We start from the raw sequence: 14,628 nt of genomic DNA, 5'->3' as shown, positions 1-14,628 counted from the left end.
CACACACACACACACACATATACACACGCACACATATATACATATATAATTCAGCTATAAAAATAACCAAAACCTGCCATTTGAGACAACATGATGAACCTGGAGGACACTGCACTAAGTGAAATAAGCCAGACACAAAAAGACAAACACTGTATGATCAATCTCATATGTTGAATCTAACCAAAACACGAAAGAAAGAAACCCACAGAAACAGAGTAGAATAGTGGTTTCCAGAACCTGGGCCTGAGGAGAATGAAGAGATCTTGATCACAGTGTCCAAATTTAGAGATGCACAAGTTCTGGGGATGCAGTGTTCAGCATGGGTAGTGATAAATGTATTAATAATCATTACACAACATATAGATGAATCATTACCTTATATGCCTTGAATATATACAACCTTCATTTGTCAATCAAATATTTTTTAAAATTTTTTTTAGTTGTTCACGGACCTTTATTTTTATTTATATGTCATGCTGACAATCGAACTCAGTGCTTCACACATGCTAGGCAAGTGCTCTACCTCTGAGCCTCAACCCCATTTTAAAATTTGAAAAAATGTAAAATTCTCTGGTTAAGAGAAAATACAGAAACCAGAGAGAGCCAGTTGGGTAATTTCCAGCTTTATCACCAGCTGAGATACTTGGGGTTATTATGTTTGCTTGTTTTTGAATTTTGCCGTTTGTTGGGCCAAAATAACTGAAAGACTCAAAATGAAGATTCTTAAGCCTATTAAGTAGGTTGGAAGAAGCTGGATGCAGTGGGGCATGCCTATAATCCCAGAGGCTCAGAAGGTTAAGGAAGGAGGATCGCAAGTTTAAGGCCAGTCTGAGCAATTTAGGGAGGCCCTAAGCAACTTAGTGAGGCCCTGTCTCAAAATGAAAATTAAAAAAGGCCTGGGGATATGGCTCAGTAGTAGAAAACCTCTGGGTTCTGTCCCCAGTACTGGGAAAAAAAAAAAAAAGTTAGTGTCTTAAGAAACTAGTTTGTCAGTAATCTTGGCTATACAGACTACATGAAACACACAGAGAATAGGATACAAATTTGTTACTAGTTCTAAATGTAGTTCTCCAACTCTTACAGAAATCACTACTCTAACTACTTACATGTGAGGCCAGAGAAATCAGGAACATAGATAAACATGATAATAGATTAGACAGATACGTAGAAAATAAATAGATATCTAGATAGATAGTCACAAGGTAGAATACAGGGTTAGGAATTAGGCAGAACTGCTTGAAATCCCATCTTTGCCACTTATAGCTATGTGGACATATTGCTAACTTTTTTGTAAAAAATAAGAGATACTGATTATAAAGTACATGACGATCGGTACATAAAACCTTAAGTTATACTTCTCTTATGTGTATTACTTTTTAGTTGTATCTAATTTTTCAAAGCACCCAAGTAGCACTATTCCTATCAGCAAACAGTTGATGCTTCCTGTTTCCATAAATATTTGATCGTTCACTTATCTGTTTACTTGACAAATGTTGATCAAAAGCCACTACATGCCAGGCATTGTGCCGGATACAGGGAATACAGGAATGAAGAAAACACGACTCTTGCCCTCCCAAGGCTGACCTAGAATTTGACCTCTGTTTCCTTCTCTATTCCAGGAACCTTAAACTCTGCACTTTATTCTGTGTTAAAGAATAACTGTGTCACACAGTGAGGGCCTGAATGCAAGGGAGTGATTCCAGTAATCTTGTGAATGGTCCTGAGGTGTCTAAAGAGCGCCATATACTGAGAAAGAACTTCTGTAGTCTGTGTGGCTGCAAAGGGGGTAGATTTCAGGTAGAAATAAAAGGGACCTTTCTAAATCAAGTTTCCCTAATCTGGATAAAGGTTACCTTGTAAGTAGAGAGTACTTTGTCATTTCAAGGAAGAGTCCTGCCCGAGAGTGGACACTGAGCTCTTTAAATTCCCACTCTGAGAGGGAGGCTGGCCAGTAAGATGCCTTCCATCTTGGAGAGTCTGAGATCCTTTTAATGATCTCCCATATGTTCAGACCAGGCTAGATTTCTATCCCCAAAGGTGGTCAGTCCATGGGTGAACCAGTGCCACCTTGGCCAAGTGTTATGAGCATGAAATACAGAAGGACCACCTGTGCAAAATGACCTCCTCACTTCCCTGCCCCCAGGACAGAATTTCCCAAGTTTCTAATTCTTTGGCTTTAAGATATTGTTAAAAATGTATTCAGTTCAAGAAAATACTTACAAGCCACTGAGAACATTTCAAATAACATTGAAATGACTTGAGGAGCTCCCACTGGCCAAATGTCAGATAACCCAGGAGGAAAAGCTATAATGATGATAATAGAGTATAACATCTTAAGTTTTTAAAAATCTAAGTTCATCAGGACACTAAGAAAAAAAGGGGGTGATTAGATACACAGAGAAATAGCTCTTCTTTACAGAGGAATGCCAGCCACCAATACATTTAGAATGATAATATTAAAAGTTCACCATTTTACAGCCATTTATGATATATAGATAGATGCTAAGATCTATGTACGCATACACTGTTGTTGGGTGACAGTGTAGTCACATGGTCCCTAAATAGTACCTTACTGATGACTTACAATTTAAAGAGAAAAGGTGCCATCGCTAAGGAGAGGTGTGCCAGACACCACTCAAGTGATCTAACTCAATCATGGGATAAACTCACATGAGTATTCTCCTGAAGTGGTGCCACAAAAAAATCACTTTTGCAGTATTTTTACCTTTATTCTAAACAAATATGGTGTAGGATTCTAAAATTTTAATATTATGAATTTCCCCTTTGCTCTTTGGCTCTCCTCTCCAAAAGACAGAGAAATCTTACTAGATTAAAGGAAACTAAATGCAGTAAACAGTCTCTGATCAGATTCTGTATGAAAACAAAAGGCAGTTTGAAGGTCATTTTGAAAGAATTTGAAAATATACCATATGTTAGCAAATAATATTATACAAAGTTAAATTTTGGGATCAGATAAGGTGCTTATGTAGGAGAATGGCTTGTTCTTAAGTGAAGTGTCAGGATATCTGCAGCTTTCAAATGTTTCAGCAAAATAAAATTGTTTGAGAAATTGTTTTCAATAAAGAGAGAAAAAAATGTGGAAACTGTTAACTGTTGGTGAATCTAGGAGAGACATGCTAATTGCACTTGCCTTTCGACATTTAATTTTTTTTTTCAGTAGTGGGGATTGAACCCAGGGCCTTGCCTGTACTAGGCAAGCACTCTTCCACTGAGCTACACCCCCAACTCTAACATTTTTTTAATAACACAAATTTGTTTGAATTGAAGAAATTCAAACAAGCAAATATTTTCCAACTCTCACATGTAACACAATAATTCTGATACAAGATATTCCAGCAAATATCAACAGGGTGTTCTCCAATTCAGTTGTGACACTACCTACCTGAAAGTAGCGTCAGATTCCACAGGCTAAGGGCTCGGTTCCCAAGACTGCCACCCATTTCAGATGCCAATTGGAAGCCCCAGGTTGTGACCTGTGCTTCTGACCTAACGGCTGTAAATCAGAGGTTTCCACATTCCCCCTTCTTTGGGTTCAAGATTTGATTTGCTAGAGTAACTCACAGAACTCAGAGAAACACTCAATTAACATTTACCCATTGATTATAAAGAATATTACAAAGAATATAGATGAAGTGTCATACAGGGCAAGGTATGTGGACAGGGCCCAGAGCCTCTGTGTCCTCTCAGGTCATGGCACCCTCCAGACAAAGCTCCCTGACTTCTGTCCTTTGGGGTTTTATGAAGCTTTCTTAGGTAGGCATGATTGCTTACATCATTGACCACAGGTGATCAACTTGACTTGCATCACTCTTCCCTTCTGGCAGAATGGAAGGTGGGGGATCTGAAAGTCCCAGCCTTGGTCTTTCTGGTGACCAGCACCCATCTTGAAGCTATCTAAGGGATCCTAGCCCCAGTCATGTCATTAGCATAAAAAAGATACTTATCACTCCAGAGATTCCTGGAAGTTTAGGTGCTATGTGACAGGAACCAGGGACACAGATCAAGTATTTCTTTATTATATTAAAATATTACAGGGAGAAAATATGTTTCTGTTACTTAGCAGCTATAACTCTTGAAAGCCATTATCCCCAATTTTCAGCATGGAGTTTATTGGATTACTTTAGTTACCCAGACAGGCCTTAGGAGAGGGATGCAAATGGGATATGCTGTAGATGGGAGAGGACAATGAGAAAGCCCTGGAGAAGTGACAGGTATGGTTACCTGCAGCCAGGCAGCAGGGTACCCTGGGCAGCTGGGAACCCAGAGAATGAGGGAGCTAAACAGGAAGAGGAAGTGGAAACCAAGAATTGGGCTCCAAACTTGTATCCCGCCCTGTTCACTCTCTAGGCTGGCGTCAACCCTGACCACTCCCCCCGTGTGTGGGAGGCATTTGTCACATTCTGTTACCTCCACTGCCAACCAATGACCTTTGATTTGAGCATAGCGGTTATATGTGTGAATTTTGGAGTCAGCAGCCCCTGCACAAAACACATCTTTTTGGCATTGTCCAATATGAGGTAATCTTTGGTGGAATTACAATGGATCGAGTGAGGCCTCAGGGAGATGATAATTGTAAAGCAGTTGACAGAGGCCCTGGTGCATGGTACTTGCTTAGTATTTGTACTAACATACATGCATGCATACACACACACAACCTCTCAGCCAGTGGCACTACACTTCACACACATACTATGCTTGCCTCCTTGTCTCACCCATCCCCCACATTCACATCCAGTTAGTCAGCATTCCCCACTTCCAAATGCAAGTCCTAAATCAGATGGCTCTTTACCAACCTCCAAGACTGCCACCACTGTCTCTTATCTCCTTAGATAAGGAGCCACCTGACTGCTCCTCTTGCCACCCAACCCCAGTATGTTCTCCTTGGCAGATAGTCTCAGCTTCATGGGAAGCATCATCCTTCCTCCTAAGCTCCCCTGTAGCTTCCCATCGCCCTTGAGTACCTGACCTCATGACTTGGCTCCTGCCCAGCACTCTAATCTCATTTTCTAAAGCTTCCCCAGTGCTCACTGCTTTTTGGCACTCTGACTACCTTTCTGACTCTCAAACTCACCCATGTTCATTCTCATCATGCATTTCTTGTTCCCTCTGCCTGAAATCTCTTCCTTTGAAGAGCTGCCTCCTTCTCCTCTTCCTTGTTCTTTAGGTCTCAGTTCCAAAATCATTTCTTCAGCAAGGTCTTCCCTGACCATCTAATACTGCCTATCACCTCCACTAGTCACTATTAGCCTTGTTTATTATTATTATTATTGAGGTACTGGGGATTGAACCCAGAGCTGCTTTACCACTGAGCTACATCCCCAGCTCTTTTATTTTTTTATTTTGATACAGGGTCTCACTAAGTTGCCCAGACTAGCCTCAAACTTGTCATCCTCCTGCCTCAGCATCCCAAGTTGCTGGGATTAGATGTGCATCACTGCTCCTGGTATTGTTTATTATCTTTAAAGCACTTGTCATTATCTAAAATTACCTCATTTGCTTGTGTCTCCCATACATAGTGTAAGTTAGACACAGGGAGACTTGTGTCTTGTCCATCCTTATAGCATCAACATGTGAAATCAATTAATGGGTTCAGTAAGTTGACTTACGTAGAAGTTCATGTAAGCATGCCTAACATCTAGCACTCCATCCTGCAGGTCAGGGTGTGTCGCTGTACATTCCCCAGTCCACCATCAATGCCACAGTCGAAGAAGACATCCTGCTCTCAGTTGACTACTCCTGCCATGGGGTGCCCACCATCGAATGGAAGTACACATCCAACTGGGGTGTGCAAAAGATCGTGGAATGGAAACCAGGGACTCAGGCCAACATCTCTCAAAGCCACAAGGACAGAGTCTGCACCTTCGACAATGGCTCCATCCAACTCTTCAGTGTGGGAGTAAGGGATTCAGGCTACTACATCATCACCGTGACAGAGCGCCTGGGGAGCAGCCAGTTTGGCACCATTGTCCTGCATGTGTCTGGTAAGACAGCCACAGGGGTCTGGGTCATCTCTGAACGTGAATGTGGGTGGTCAACTTCACAATATTAAAAGGGACCTATTGTCCTCTCCCCCTCTCTACACCCCTAGAGATCCTGTATGAAGACCTTCACTTTGTCGCTGTGTTCCTTGCTTTACTAGCTGCTGTGGCCGCAGTGTTAATCAGCCTCATGTGGGTTTGTAACAAGTGTTCATATAAATTCCAGAGGAAGAGAAGACACAAACTCAAAGGTAACATTCTGGGCCTTGTGATAATTCATTCCTGTTTTTGAGACCGCAGGTGACATGCATTATCTTGTTCATACCCGGAAACCACTGTGTGGTTGATTTAAATTCTTTGACGTGTCTTTTGCTTTGCAGAAAGCGCAACTGAGGAGATTGAGCTACAAGATGTTGAATGCTAGTCAAGGCTGGGCCTAGTTACATTTCTTCTACCTCAAGAGGAAAACATTGTTTTCTAAACAAAGGAACAAACACATCATGCAATCCACTCTACAGCCTTCTGTGATCCTGCCATGCAACCCATTCCTGATGGGGCAGCCAGAAAGTAACACAATGGATTGCATGAAGTTGAAGTTTACAGCTTGGACAGATTCAGTCCTTGGACTCCAAGAAGAGTGACTAAGGCTTTGAGCCAGGAACTTTGCTTGCTTGCAGCTTCAGGGCCTTGCTGACCCATAACCAATGATGAGGAGCAGGCACTGACCAGCTTACAGTGCTCACTCTGGCCCCAGGCATGGTCTATTGAGGAATCCCTGTGTTAGGGGTCAGAGTATCTCCAGATTGGCTGATGTGCAGCCAGCATTGGAATGTGCTTTCTGTCCCTTTGTGTTTATGTCTGCTCTGGAAACTGCTGCACCCACCAACCTATTTTGTACACCATAAGCACTGCTTTGAGAGCTATTGTGAGAAAATCTGAGGCTTTCAGACATTCTGCCGCCTCAGAGACAGAGGTAAAAAGAGTCTGAGGGGGTGCTATTATGCTGCACTGAGCTGCTCAGAGGTGAGGCCCTGTGGCTTAGAGCCTTAAGGAGAGGAGCTTGATGTACTTCTGAGGGACCAGCTTTGGATACAGGAAACAGAATTTTTTTTTCTCTTCCTCTGATATTCCAAAATGAATTGGGTTTTCTCATGGTCCAGTTAGGTCAGTGTGAGGGAAAATAAGGCTCATTTTCACTATGGGCAGCCTTGGACTTCTTGGCAAGCTAGGTAATGCCATCTGCATGAAAGTCGAACCTGCGTCATGGGTAGCATAACTGGGAAAGCAGTAATCTCAGGCTTCAGATCTGTCACTTTCAGTCACAAACACTTCATGTCTCCAGTCAAACTCTTGTTCTCTCTCCTACCTGGGCGGAGGAACACTTGGCCCCTACCTACCTCATAGTTCAGATATCAAGAGAAGCCCACAGAGTACCTAGGACACTCTAAGCAGTTTAAGAAAAGCATGAGAATCCTTCAAGGATCTGGAAAGCTCTACTGGAAAATGCTATACTGAGTATTAGAAATTGAAATGCCTTGAAGTACGGGGGCTCCAGCTGATCTTTGGGGTTGGAACATAGCTGGCCTTCATCCTTAATCTCGCCAGTTTTTGGTGATGTTTTCCTGAAAAATTTTCCATCCCCACTTCCATTTGGCAAGCTCCAAAATCAGGCATGAGTTGGGCATGGTAGTACATGCCTAGTAATCCCAGCTATTTGGGAGTTTCAGGCAAGAGGATCTCAAATTTGAGGCCAGCCTCAGCAACTTAGCAAGTCCTTGTCTCAAAATAAAAAATAAAAAGGGCTGGGAATGTAACTCAGTGGTAGATTGCTTGCTTAGCATATGTGAGGCCCTGAATTCAATTCCTAGTACAGAGAAAAAATAAAAAATAAAGACAGGCATGAATTTATTTTCCACCATATTTCTCTCTCCAATATTCATGGTTGCAGACCAAAGTTACGACCCCATTATGATGGAGGCTGAGGTGTTAGCTCCTCAGTTGCAAATTCATGCATGCAAAAGTGAAGAAGTGCTAGAACATTCCTTTTCTTCTCCTTCCTTTCAGATGCTCAATGTCCATCTTTTCTCCTCCTGTGCGGCAGGTTAAGTTGCCTGAAGAAATCCATTAGATTAGAACTTTCCCTAAATAATGAATCCAGAGCTACAGGAAGGGGTCCTTTGGAGTATTCAGACAGCAACTGGTAGTAATCTAGTGAAGGACTCCAAAGGCTCTACCATATTTGATTCAAAAGACAATAGAATAGCTGGTCTACACAATGGACATGAAGCTCTAGCCCCTGGTATGTAGCAGGAATTCATCCTCAGCTCACCTTTGTACACATCCATGCAAACACGGACACCTGTGCCCCTTTTCCAGACAGTAGAGGAACCAGGCTCTGTGCCAGGACAGTTTTTGCACATGCCATGAAGAAACAGGGTGAGGCATACTCAAGAAAAAAGGGGATCAAGGATAATCTATTTGTCTTTCTCCTCTTTCTCACAGAAAGCCCATCAGCAGGAAACAGGTTTGGAGGTGGGTAGCTGGGGAGTGGGTGCTTCCTCTTTTGCACTACCTGCTCTTCAGAACGCCACTGCTTAGCTTGTCAGGAGTAAGGGATGGTGAACTTCATAGTAAAAGAAGAAATAGAAAAGGACACCCAGCAGAGGCCCCCATGGGCACGCTCAGATGTAAATTAAATTGCCCCGGAAGAATCTCGTAAAAGGTTATTTCCACAGCTTTCCATTTCTTTGAAAGGGGGATTTATTTATGCACTTTTAAAGTTATCCCATTTTTATATTTCAGAGCCTAAGGTTTTTGTTGATAAAAAAAAGAAAACATTTAATCATAGGGATTGACCAGAGAAATGTTGTTATAATTTATGTTTCAAACTGTGAAAAAATGTTTCAAAGAATGAAATAAAACCTGAATATAAAGTCCAGGTCTTTTATGTGAGCTCACTCCTGCCAAGAACTCAGAGGCTCTGAGTAAGGTTCTGAGTATACACAAAGGCCTCCAACACAGCCATGGGTCTGGCACGTATTTTAAATGACAATGGAACTAATCACATTGGTTTAAATAATAAACATTTTAGCAGTTCATAAAAACACCTTATTAGCACAACAGTTCTCCCTGTATTATAGCCAGAAGACCAATTTGAAATTTGTGCTCTAGAATATTAATTATAATTCTATAGAGTCCTTTCTGCCTCTGGACAGGGCTTAAACGAGGATGTGACAATTGTAACAGCTAGTTCAATGGTGCATAACTTGTCCTACAGAATATACAAGCTTTCTCAACAGTGTCTTCTCACTTAACAACTTAAGAATCCAAAAAGCTATATAATGTACTTTCTCATTTCCTGGTGTTCCAGGTATGTAAGGAGAACTGAAATAGAAAACCCCTGGCCTCTGAAGCCCACATGAGATGGTAAATAACTGAGAGCATTTCAGGCTTACTCTGTGAAGCAGTACCACACAATGGAGGATCAAAGGCAGTGAGAAGTAAGATTACCAGGGTATCTTGCCCATGCAGGAATGTAAAGACAAGGCCCGAGGGACAATTCCACTAAGAGGGTCTGGATGAATGTAACAATGGATAGAGAAGAAGTGGCAGTATGAAGTGCCAGGGAATGACCAAGGAACCAAATATGAAAGGGTAGAGCCCCAGGGATGTGACACAGGCACATTTCCTTGGCAATCCTGGAGGAAACATTGGGTAAAGTGGAAACACTCTTGCCTCTTGTCATTAGCATTTTCATATCCAGCATAGGTGTCTTGTATTCAGTTTCTAAGGAGGCATCAGATTCATCTACTTGATTGAAAGCAGAGCAAATCCTTGTGGTTTATCATCAGCACAGCTATCCACAAATCAACCCCCACTAAAAAACGATATGAGTTGCCAGTACATATGGCTCTCTGCACATCTGAATCCACGCATTGCAGTATTTCCAATCCTTAAGGAGAACATGGTTACTGAGGTCACCATTTCCACAACTTTTTAAAAATCAGGTGAGTGCTCAGTCGCGAGCCTCCACTGCTGCAGTCACAGCAGGAGGAGTTATGGCATCTGGAGTTACAGTGAATGATGAACTCATCAGTTTTTAATGATATGAAAGTAAGGAAATTTCATACACAAGAGGAGATCCAAGAAAGAAAAAGCAGTTTTCTTCTTTTTAAGTGATGAAAAAAAGATAAATAATTGTAGAGGAAGCAAAGGTGATCTTGGTGGGTGACACTGGTGATACTGTGGTACTGAACATCTTCGTGAAGTTGCTACCTCTGGATGATTGCCAATATGCTTTGTAGGATGCCCCATACAAAACGAGTGTAAGAAAGAAGACCTAGTATTTATATTCTGGGCTCCTGAAGGTGCACCCTTAAAAAGCAAGATGCTTCGTGTTAACTCTAAAGATGTCATTAAAAATAAATTTACAGATACTAAACATGAGTGGCAAGTAAATGGGTTGGATGATATAAGGGCCATTTGAAACTTGAAGAGAAAGTAGGAAACATTGTAGTAATTTCATTTGAAGGAAGATGGTTAAAAAATGGCAGCCAAGTGCCACCTGGATCTTAAGGGGATTTCATTTCTCCAGTCCAGTTTATTGGGATTGCATTAGGTTTTGGTTTTTCTTTCTGAAGGAGATATAAATCATTTAAGCTCCTCCTGCTGTGACTGCAGCAGTGGAGGCTCGCGACTGAGCACTCACCTGATTTTTAAAAAGTTGTGGAAATAGTGACCTCAGTAACCATGTTCTCCTTAAGGATTGGAAATACTGCAATGCGTGGATTCAGATGTGCAGAGAGCCATATGTACTGGCAACTCATTTAAGCATCCCATCCACCTAAACAGCTTAGAATACTACAAAGGGTAAGCAGATTGAATGTCTTCCAAGTATTTTCCACTGGTCAGATGATGAACTTGTAGTTCTGTGAGGCATGGGGCACTCATACACCTCACCTGCCTTGGTCAGCCTTTTTTTGTGTGACATGGCAACTCGAATATAATACAGTGTATTAGGGGCACTGTTTTTTGTAATGAGTTTAATCCCCCAAAGAAATGCCAATTAAGCTTTTGTTAACTGTATCAATTTATCTAGTACCTGACAGTTCATTCCTATTACATGCATTTCTTCTTAAAAGAAATAGCTGTCATTCATGCCTTTTTGATTTCCATTGAGTGCACACTTCTGAATAAGTGTAGGAATTTTGTTTACCATGTGAGTCTTGCAACATTAAAGATACTCGGACTATAGTCATGATGGCGATTTCTTTATAATAAAGAAAGAACTTTAGCCTGGAACATTGTTTTGAGGTTAAACTCCCCACCCTTACTTAAATGGCCACAATGCAATAAATATTGTGGCACATTGTAAAAAACAAAAAATCAGGTGTTTGGTTTGGTTTAATTACAAAGGTGATCAATCCTTCTTGAAAATTCCAATATTTAAGTCTATATATAAAGTAAAAGTTCTCCCTTTCTTCAACTCTACTTTCCTCAGGGAAAAATAGTTTAATTTGATGTATATCCTTTTAGACTGGCTTATGCATGTCTATACACTATGATATACATATTTAACCTATTTTCTTTTTAGTCAGATTGTATTCCATTATACATATTACCCTATGACTTGCTTGTTTTTCTTAATATGTCTTGGGTATTATTTCATGTCTCTACCTTTTCCTAAATTCCATTCTTTCTCTTTCCTGCACAATGCAATCCACAGCAATTGTAACTGTTCACTGAAAAACTATTTTTTGTTTCAAATAATATACACAAAAATAAAAATCTTGGACAAACTTTCTATTACATCAAACCAGTTCCTTCAATACACATGGTTTTCTCTTGGTAACTAATGCATTTAATTCTATCTCCTTTGAGGGTCTTCCTCTTTCAAGGAATTCAATATTTTATAATATAAGTGGATTTTATGTAAAGTTATTGGAGACTGAATATTTGGTGGTGAGAGAGGATATTTTTAAGGTGGCTAATGTGAAATTTTGCAAGTTTTAGCTTTAGATTTGGCCTTAAAAAGTGCATGCACAGGTAGGTTAAATTCCTTTGGTATAACAGGATTTTATGCAAAGTATTTTTCCTTCAGGTACCTCATAGTTTGCCTACTTTAGTAGAATTTTTTTCTACCAAACACTGTGTCAGTTAGAATTTTTGATCAAATGAGATATTGGGGATATTACTTTGATTTGAAGGAGTTTTAGTAAATAAGTCTGGTAAAGTTTGAGAGAGTGGATATATTATTTACACTAAGCTTATCAAATACTAAACACATGATAGATTTTCATAGCTGCCTCTTTGGGTCCCAAGGAACTAAGATTGGATGGGTGCATTTATAAAGAAAGTTGAAAGAAAGGCCATCAATAGATTGGGTGAAATAGGAGATTCTGACATTAGCCTCTCCTTGGCATGTATCTCAACTTCTTCCTCATCTGTCAAATTTCAAGTCAAATACAATGTACTCTAACACATACACACACACACTCAGGCACACATATTTTCATACACCAAGAAACTGATTCACTGCCAGCAAATAGGAAGATGAAGATGTTTTTCTGGTTTCTAAGCAAGGGAAGCCAGATTATGGACAGCTAAAGAATGTATAGGTCATTTGAACTCTACTTTGAGAGAAGTAAGAATGAGAACCTGAACCTGAACCTGAGGCTCCTCCAGTATAATCTTGTTAGCTTTTCTCTTCTTGAAGGACATTTAGATTGGTCTCTTCACTTTTATAGTCATCTCTGATAATTCTTATACAATCTCTTATGAATCCAGGCTTTCTGAAGTATTTCTATGGGATAAGCTTCTAGCAGGAGAAGTAAACTTGAGAACAATGCACAAGCTATGACTTCTGAGCAGTACTTGCATCGTGGTGCTGCGTAATGGGATTCTCAGTTGTGAACTGCCTTTGTGTCTATAACGCTTGGGAAAGTTATCATCCTAAAGAGAAATTCAAAGGCTTTATTTATAGTCCCAAGTATGTCAGGCATCAACAAAGAACAGGATTTGGGATGTTAAGAGTGAACAAATTAAAGGCAGGGAGTATGGGGAGAAGTAGACCACAAAGCAGGGTTTTAAAAATTAACTGGTAAAAACTCCTACATCTTCATATCCATAGAAACTCTCATGATCTTTAATAATTTACAAAACATTTACAAATAGGAATAACTGGACATTCTGAAATGCTTTCCGCAGATTATAAATAAAGCTGGTACTGTTTTTCCAACTTCTAATTGGCTTGACTCTTAAAATCATAGTTGCTTAATGCTTTATATTTACAAAGTACATTAGAATTTAAGAACCATTATCAATCATATTGAAAATTGAGGTTAGGGAAAGGTGTCCTTGTCCCCATTTATAAATAAGGAAACAGGCTCAGAGGGTAAACTTGCCAAGCTTACAGCTAGCCAGTAGCAGAGATGACATTCAAAGGCAGTTCTTTTGCCAACCTATATGTGCTTGTCAAGGGACTAATTGTTTTTCTTGTCTACCAAGTTCCACAATATGCTCTTCCATATCCAGGTAATTCAAGCTGGAATGTCAAACTGGAAAATAGAAATAAACACAAGGCAGAGGAGCTGCTGACAGAAACTAAGCTGTCATTTCCCCCCTCATTTGCTTTAGTTTCTACTATTCTTTAACTAAGTAATGGCTACTTACTAAAGTGACTAAAATGAATGGGGAAAGGAAGACAAATGATTGTGAGTCTACAGTTATCCACTCATATGGAATTTAAAAGAACCTGTGCATTCTCCTCAAAGGGTGGTCTTGGTCCATGAGCCACTACGGGTTCACAACACAATAAGCAGAGAAACAAGGTATTCAGAAAGTTTTATATTTTATAGTAATTTTATGTGTATGACAATCAAATAAAAGGAATTTTATATGTTTTTTAAATTTCATTTTTCTATAATTCATTTTTATTAGTTTACCAAAGTATCAATCTGCAATCTATTTTTATTAGTTTACCAAAGTATCAATCTAAATTAAATAACACAAAACAAAAACTGGTCCTCTAGAGAAACTTTGATATTCACTGTACTAGTATGAACCTTAAAAATCACAAAGATTGGTGTGACTAGAATTATACAGAGTAGTCTATTAGTCTGACAAATTTTGTGGGCTACCAGGTATATTTGAAGCACTCAAGAGTGTTTAAATAACTGTCAGGTTTGTTGACTTGTAATCACAGCAATTTAAGCAGCTGAGGTGGGAGGATAACAAGTTTGAGGCTAGCCTTGGCAAATCAGTGAGACCCTGTCTCAAAATAAAAAATAATAAAGTACGCCCCTAGGTTCAATCCCCAGTACCGCCCTGCCTCCCCCAAAAAAGATATCTTGGTACCAGGGATTGAATCTAGGGGTGCTTAACCACTGAGCCACATCCCCAGCCCTTTTATTTTTTTATTTTGAGGCAGTGTCTCGCTAAGTTGCTTAAGGCCTTGCTAAATTGCTGAGGCTGGCTTTGAACTTGTGATCCTCCTGCCTCAGTCTCCTGAACCACTAGGATTATAGGCATGTGTCTGGCCCAAAAATATTTTGAAATAACTAACTGGTAATACCAATTCTTTACATTTTCATGGGAAATCAAACCTGGGGTCTTAAGCATGTAAGCAAAT

General features: G+C 40.1%; 1 protein-coding gene across 1 annotated transcript in view; it reads left to right on the top strand.

The window, feature by feature from the left end:
• Positions 1 to 10,653, top strand: part of VSTM5 (V-set and transmembrane domain containing 5) — a 31,780-nt gene extending 21,127 nt beyond the window's left edge. Inside the window, exons 2-4 of the mRNA XM_079102021.1 lie at positions 5,676 to 6,002; positions 6,110 to 6,250; positions 6,380 to 10,653. Coding sequence (XP_078958147.1) covers positions 5,676 to 6,002; positions 6,110 to 6,250; positions 6,380 to 6,423 — 512 coding nt within the window. The 3' untranslated portion in view covers positions 6,424 to 10,653. The remainder of the gene's footprint in view (positions 1 to 5,675; positions 6,003 to 6,109; positions 6,251 to 6,379) is intronic.
• The last annotated feature ends 3,975 nt before the right edge of the window (positions 10,654 to 14,628 follow it).

The sequence above is a fragment of the Sciurus vulgaris genome (assembly GCF_902686455.1).
Source record: "Sciurus vulgaris genome assembly, chromosome: 11".
NCBI lineage: Eukaryota > Metazoa > Chordata > Mammalia > Rodentia > Sciuridae > Sciurus > Sciurus vulgaris.
Note: the sequence above shows the minus strand (reverse complement) of the source record. Positions and strands in the feature narration are given on the sequence as shown.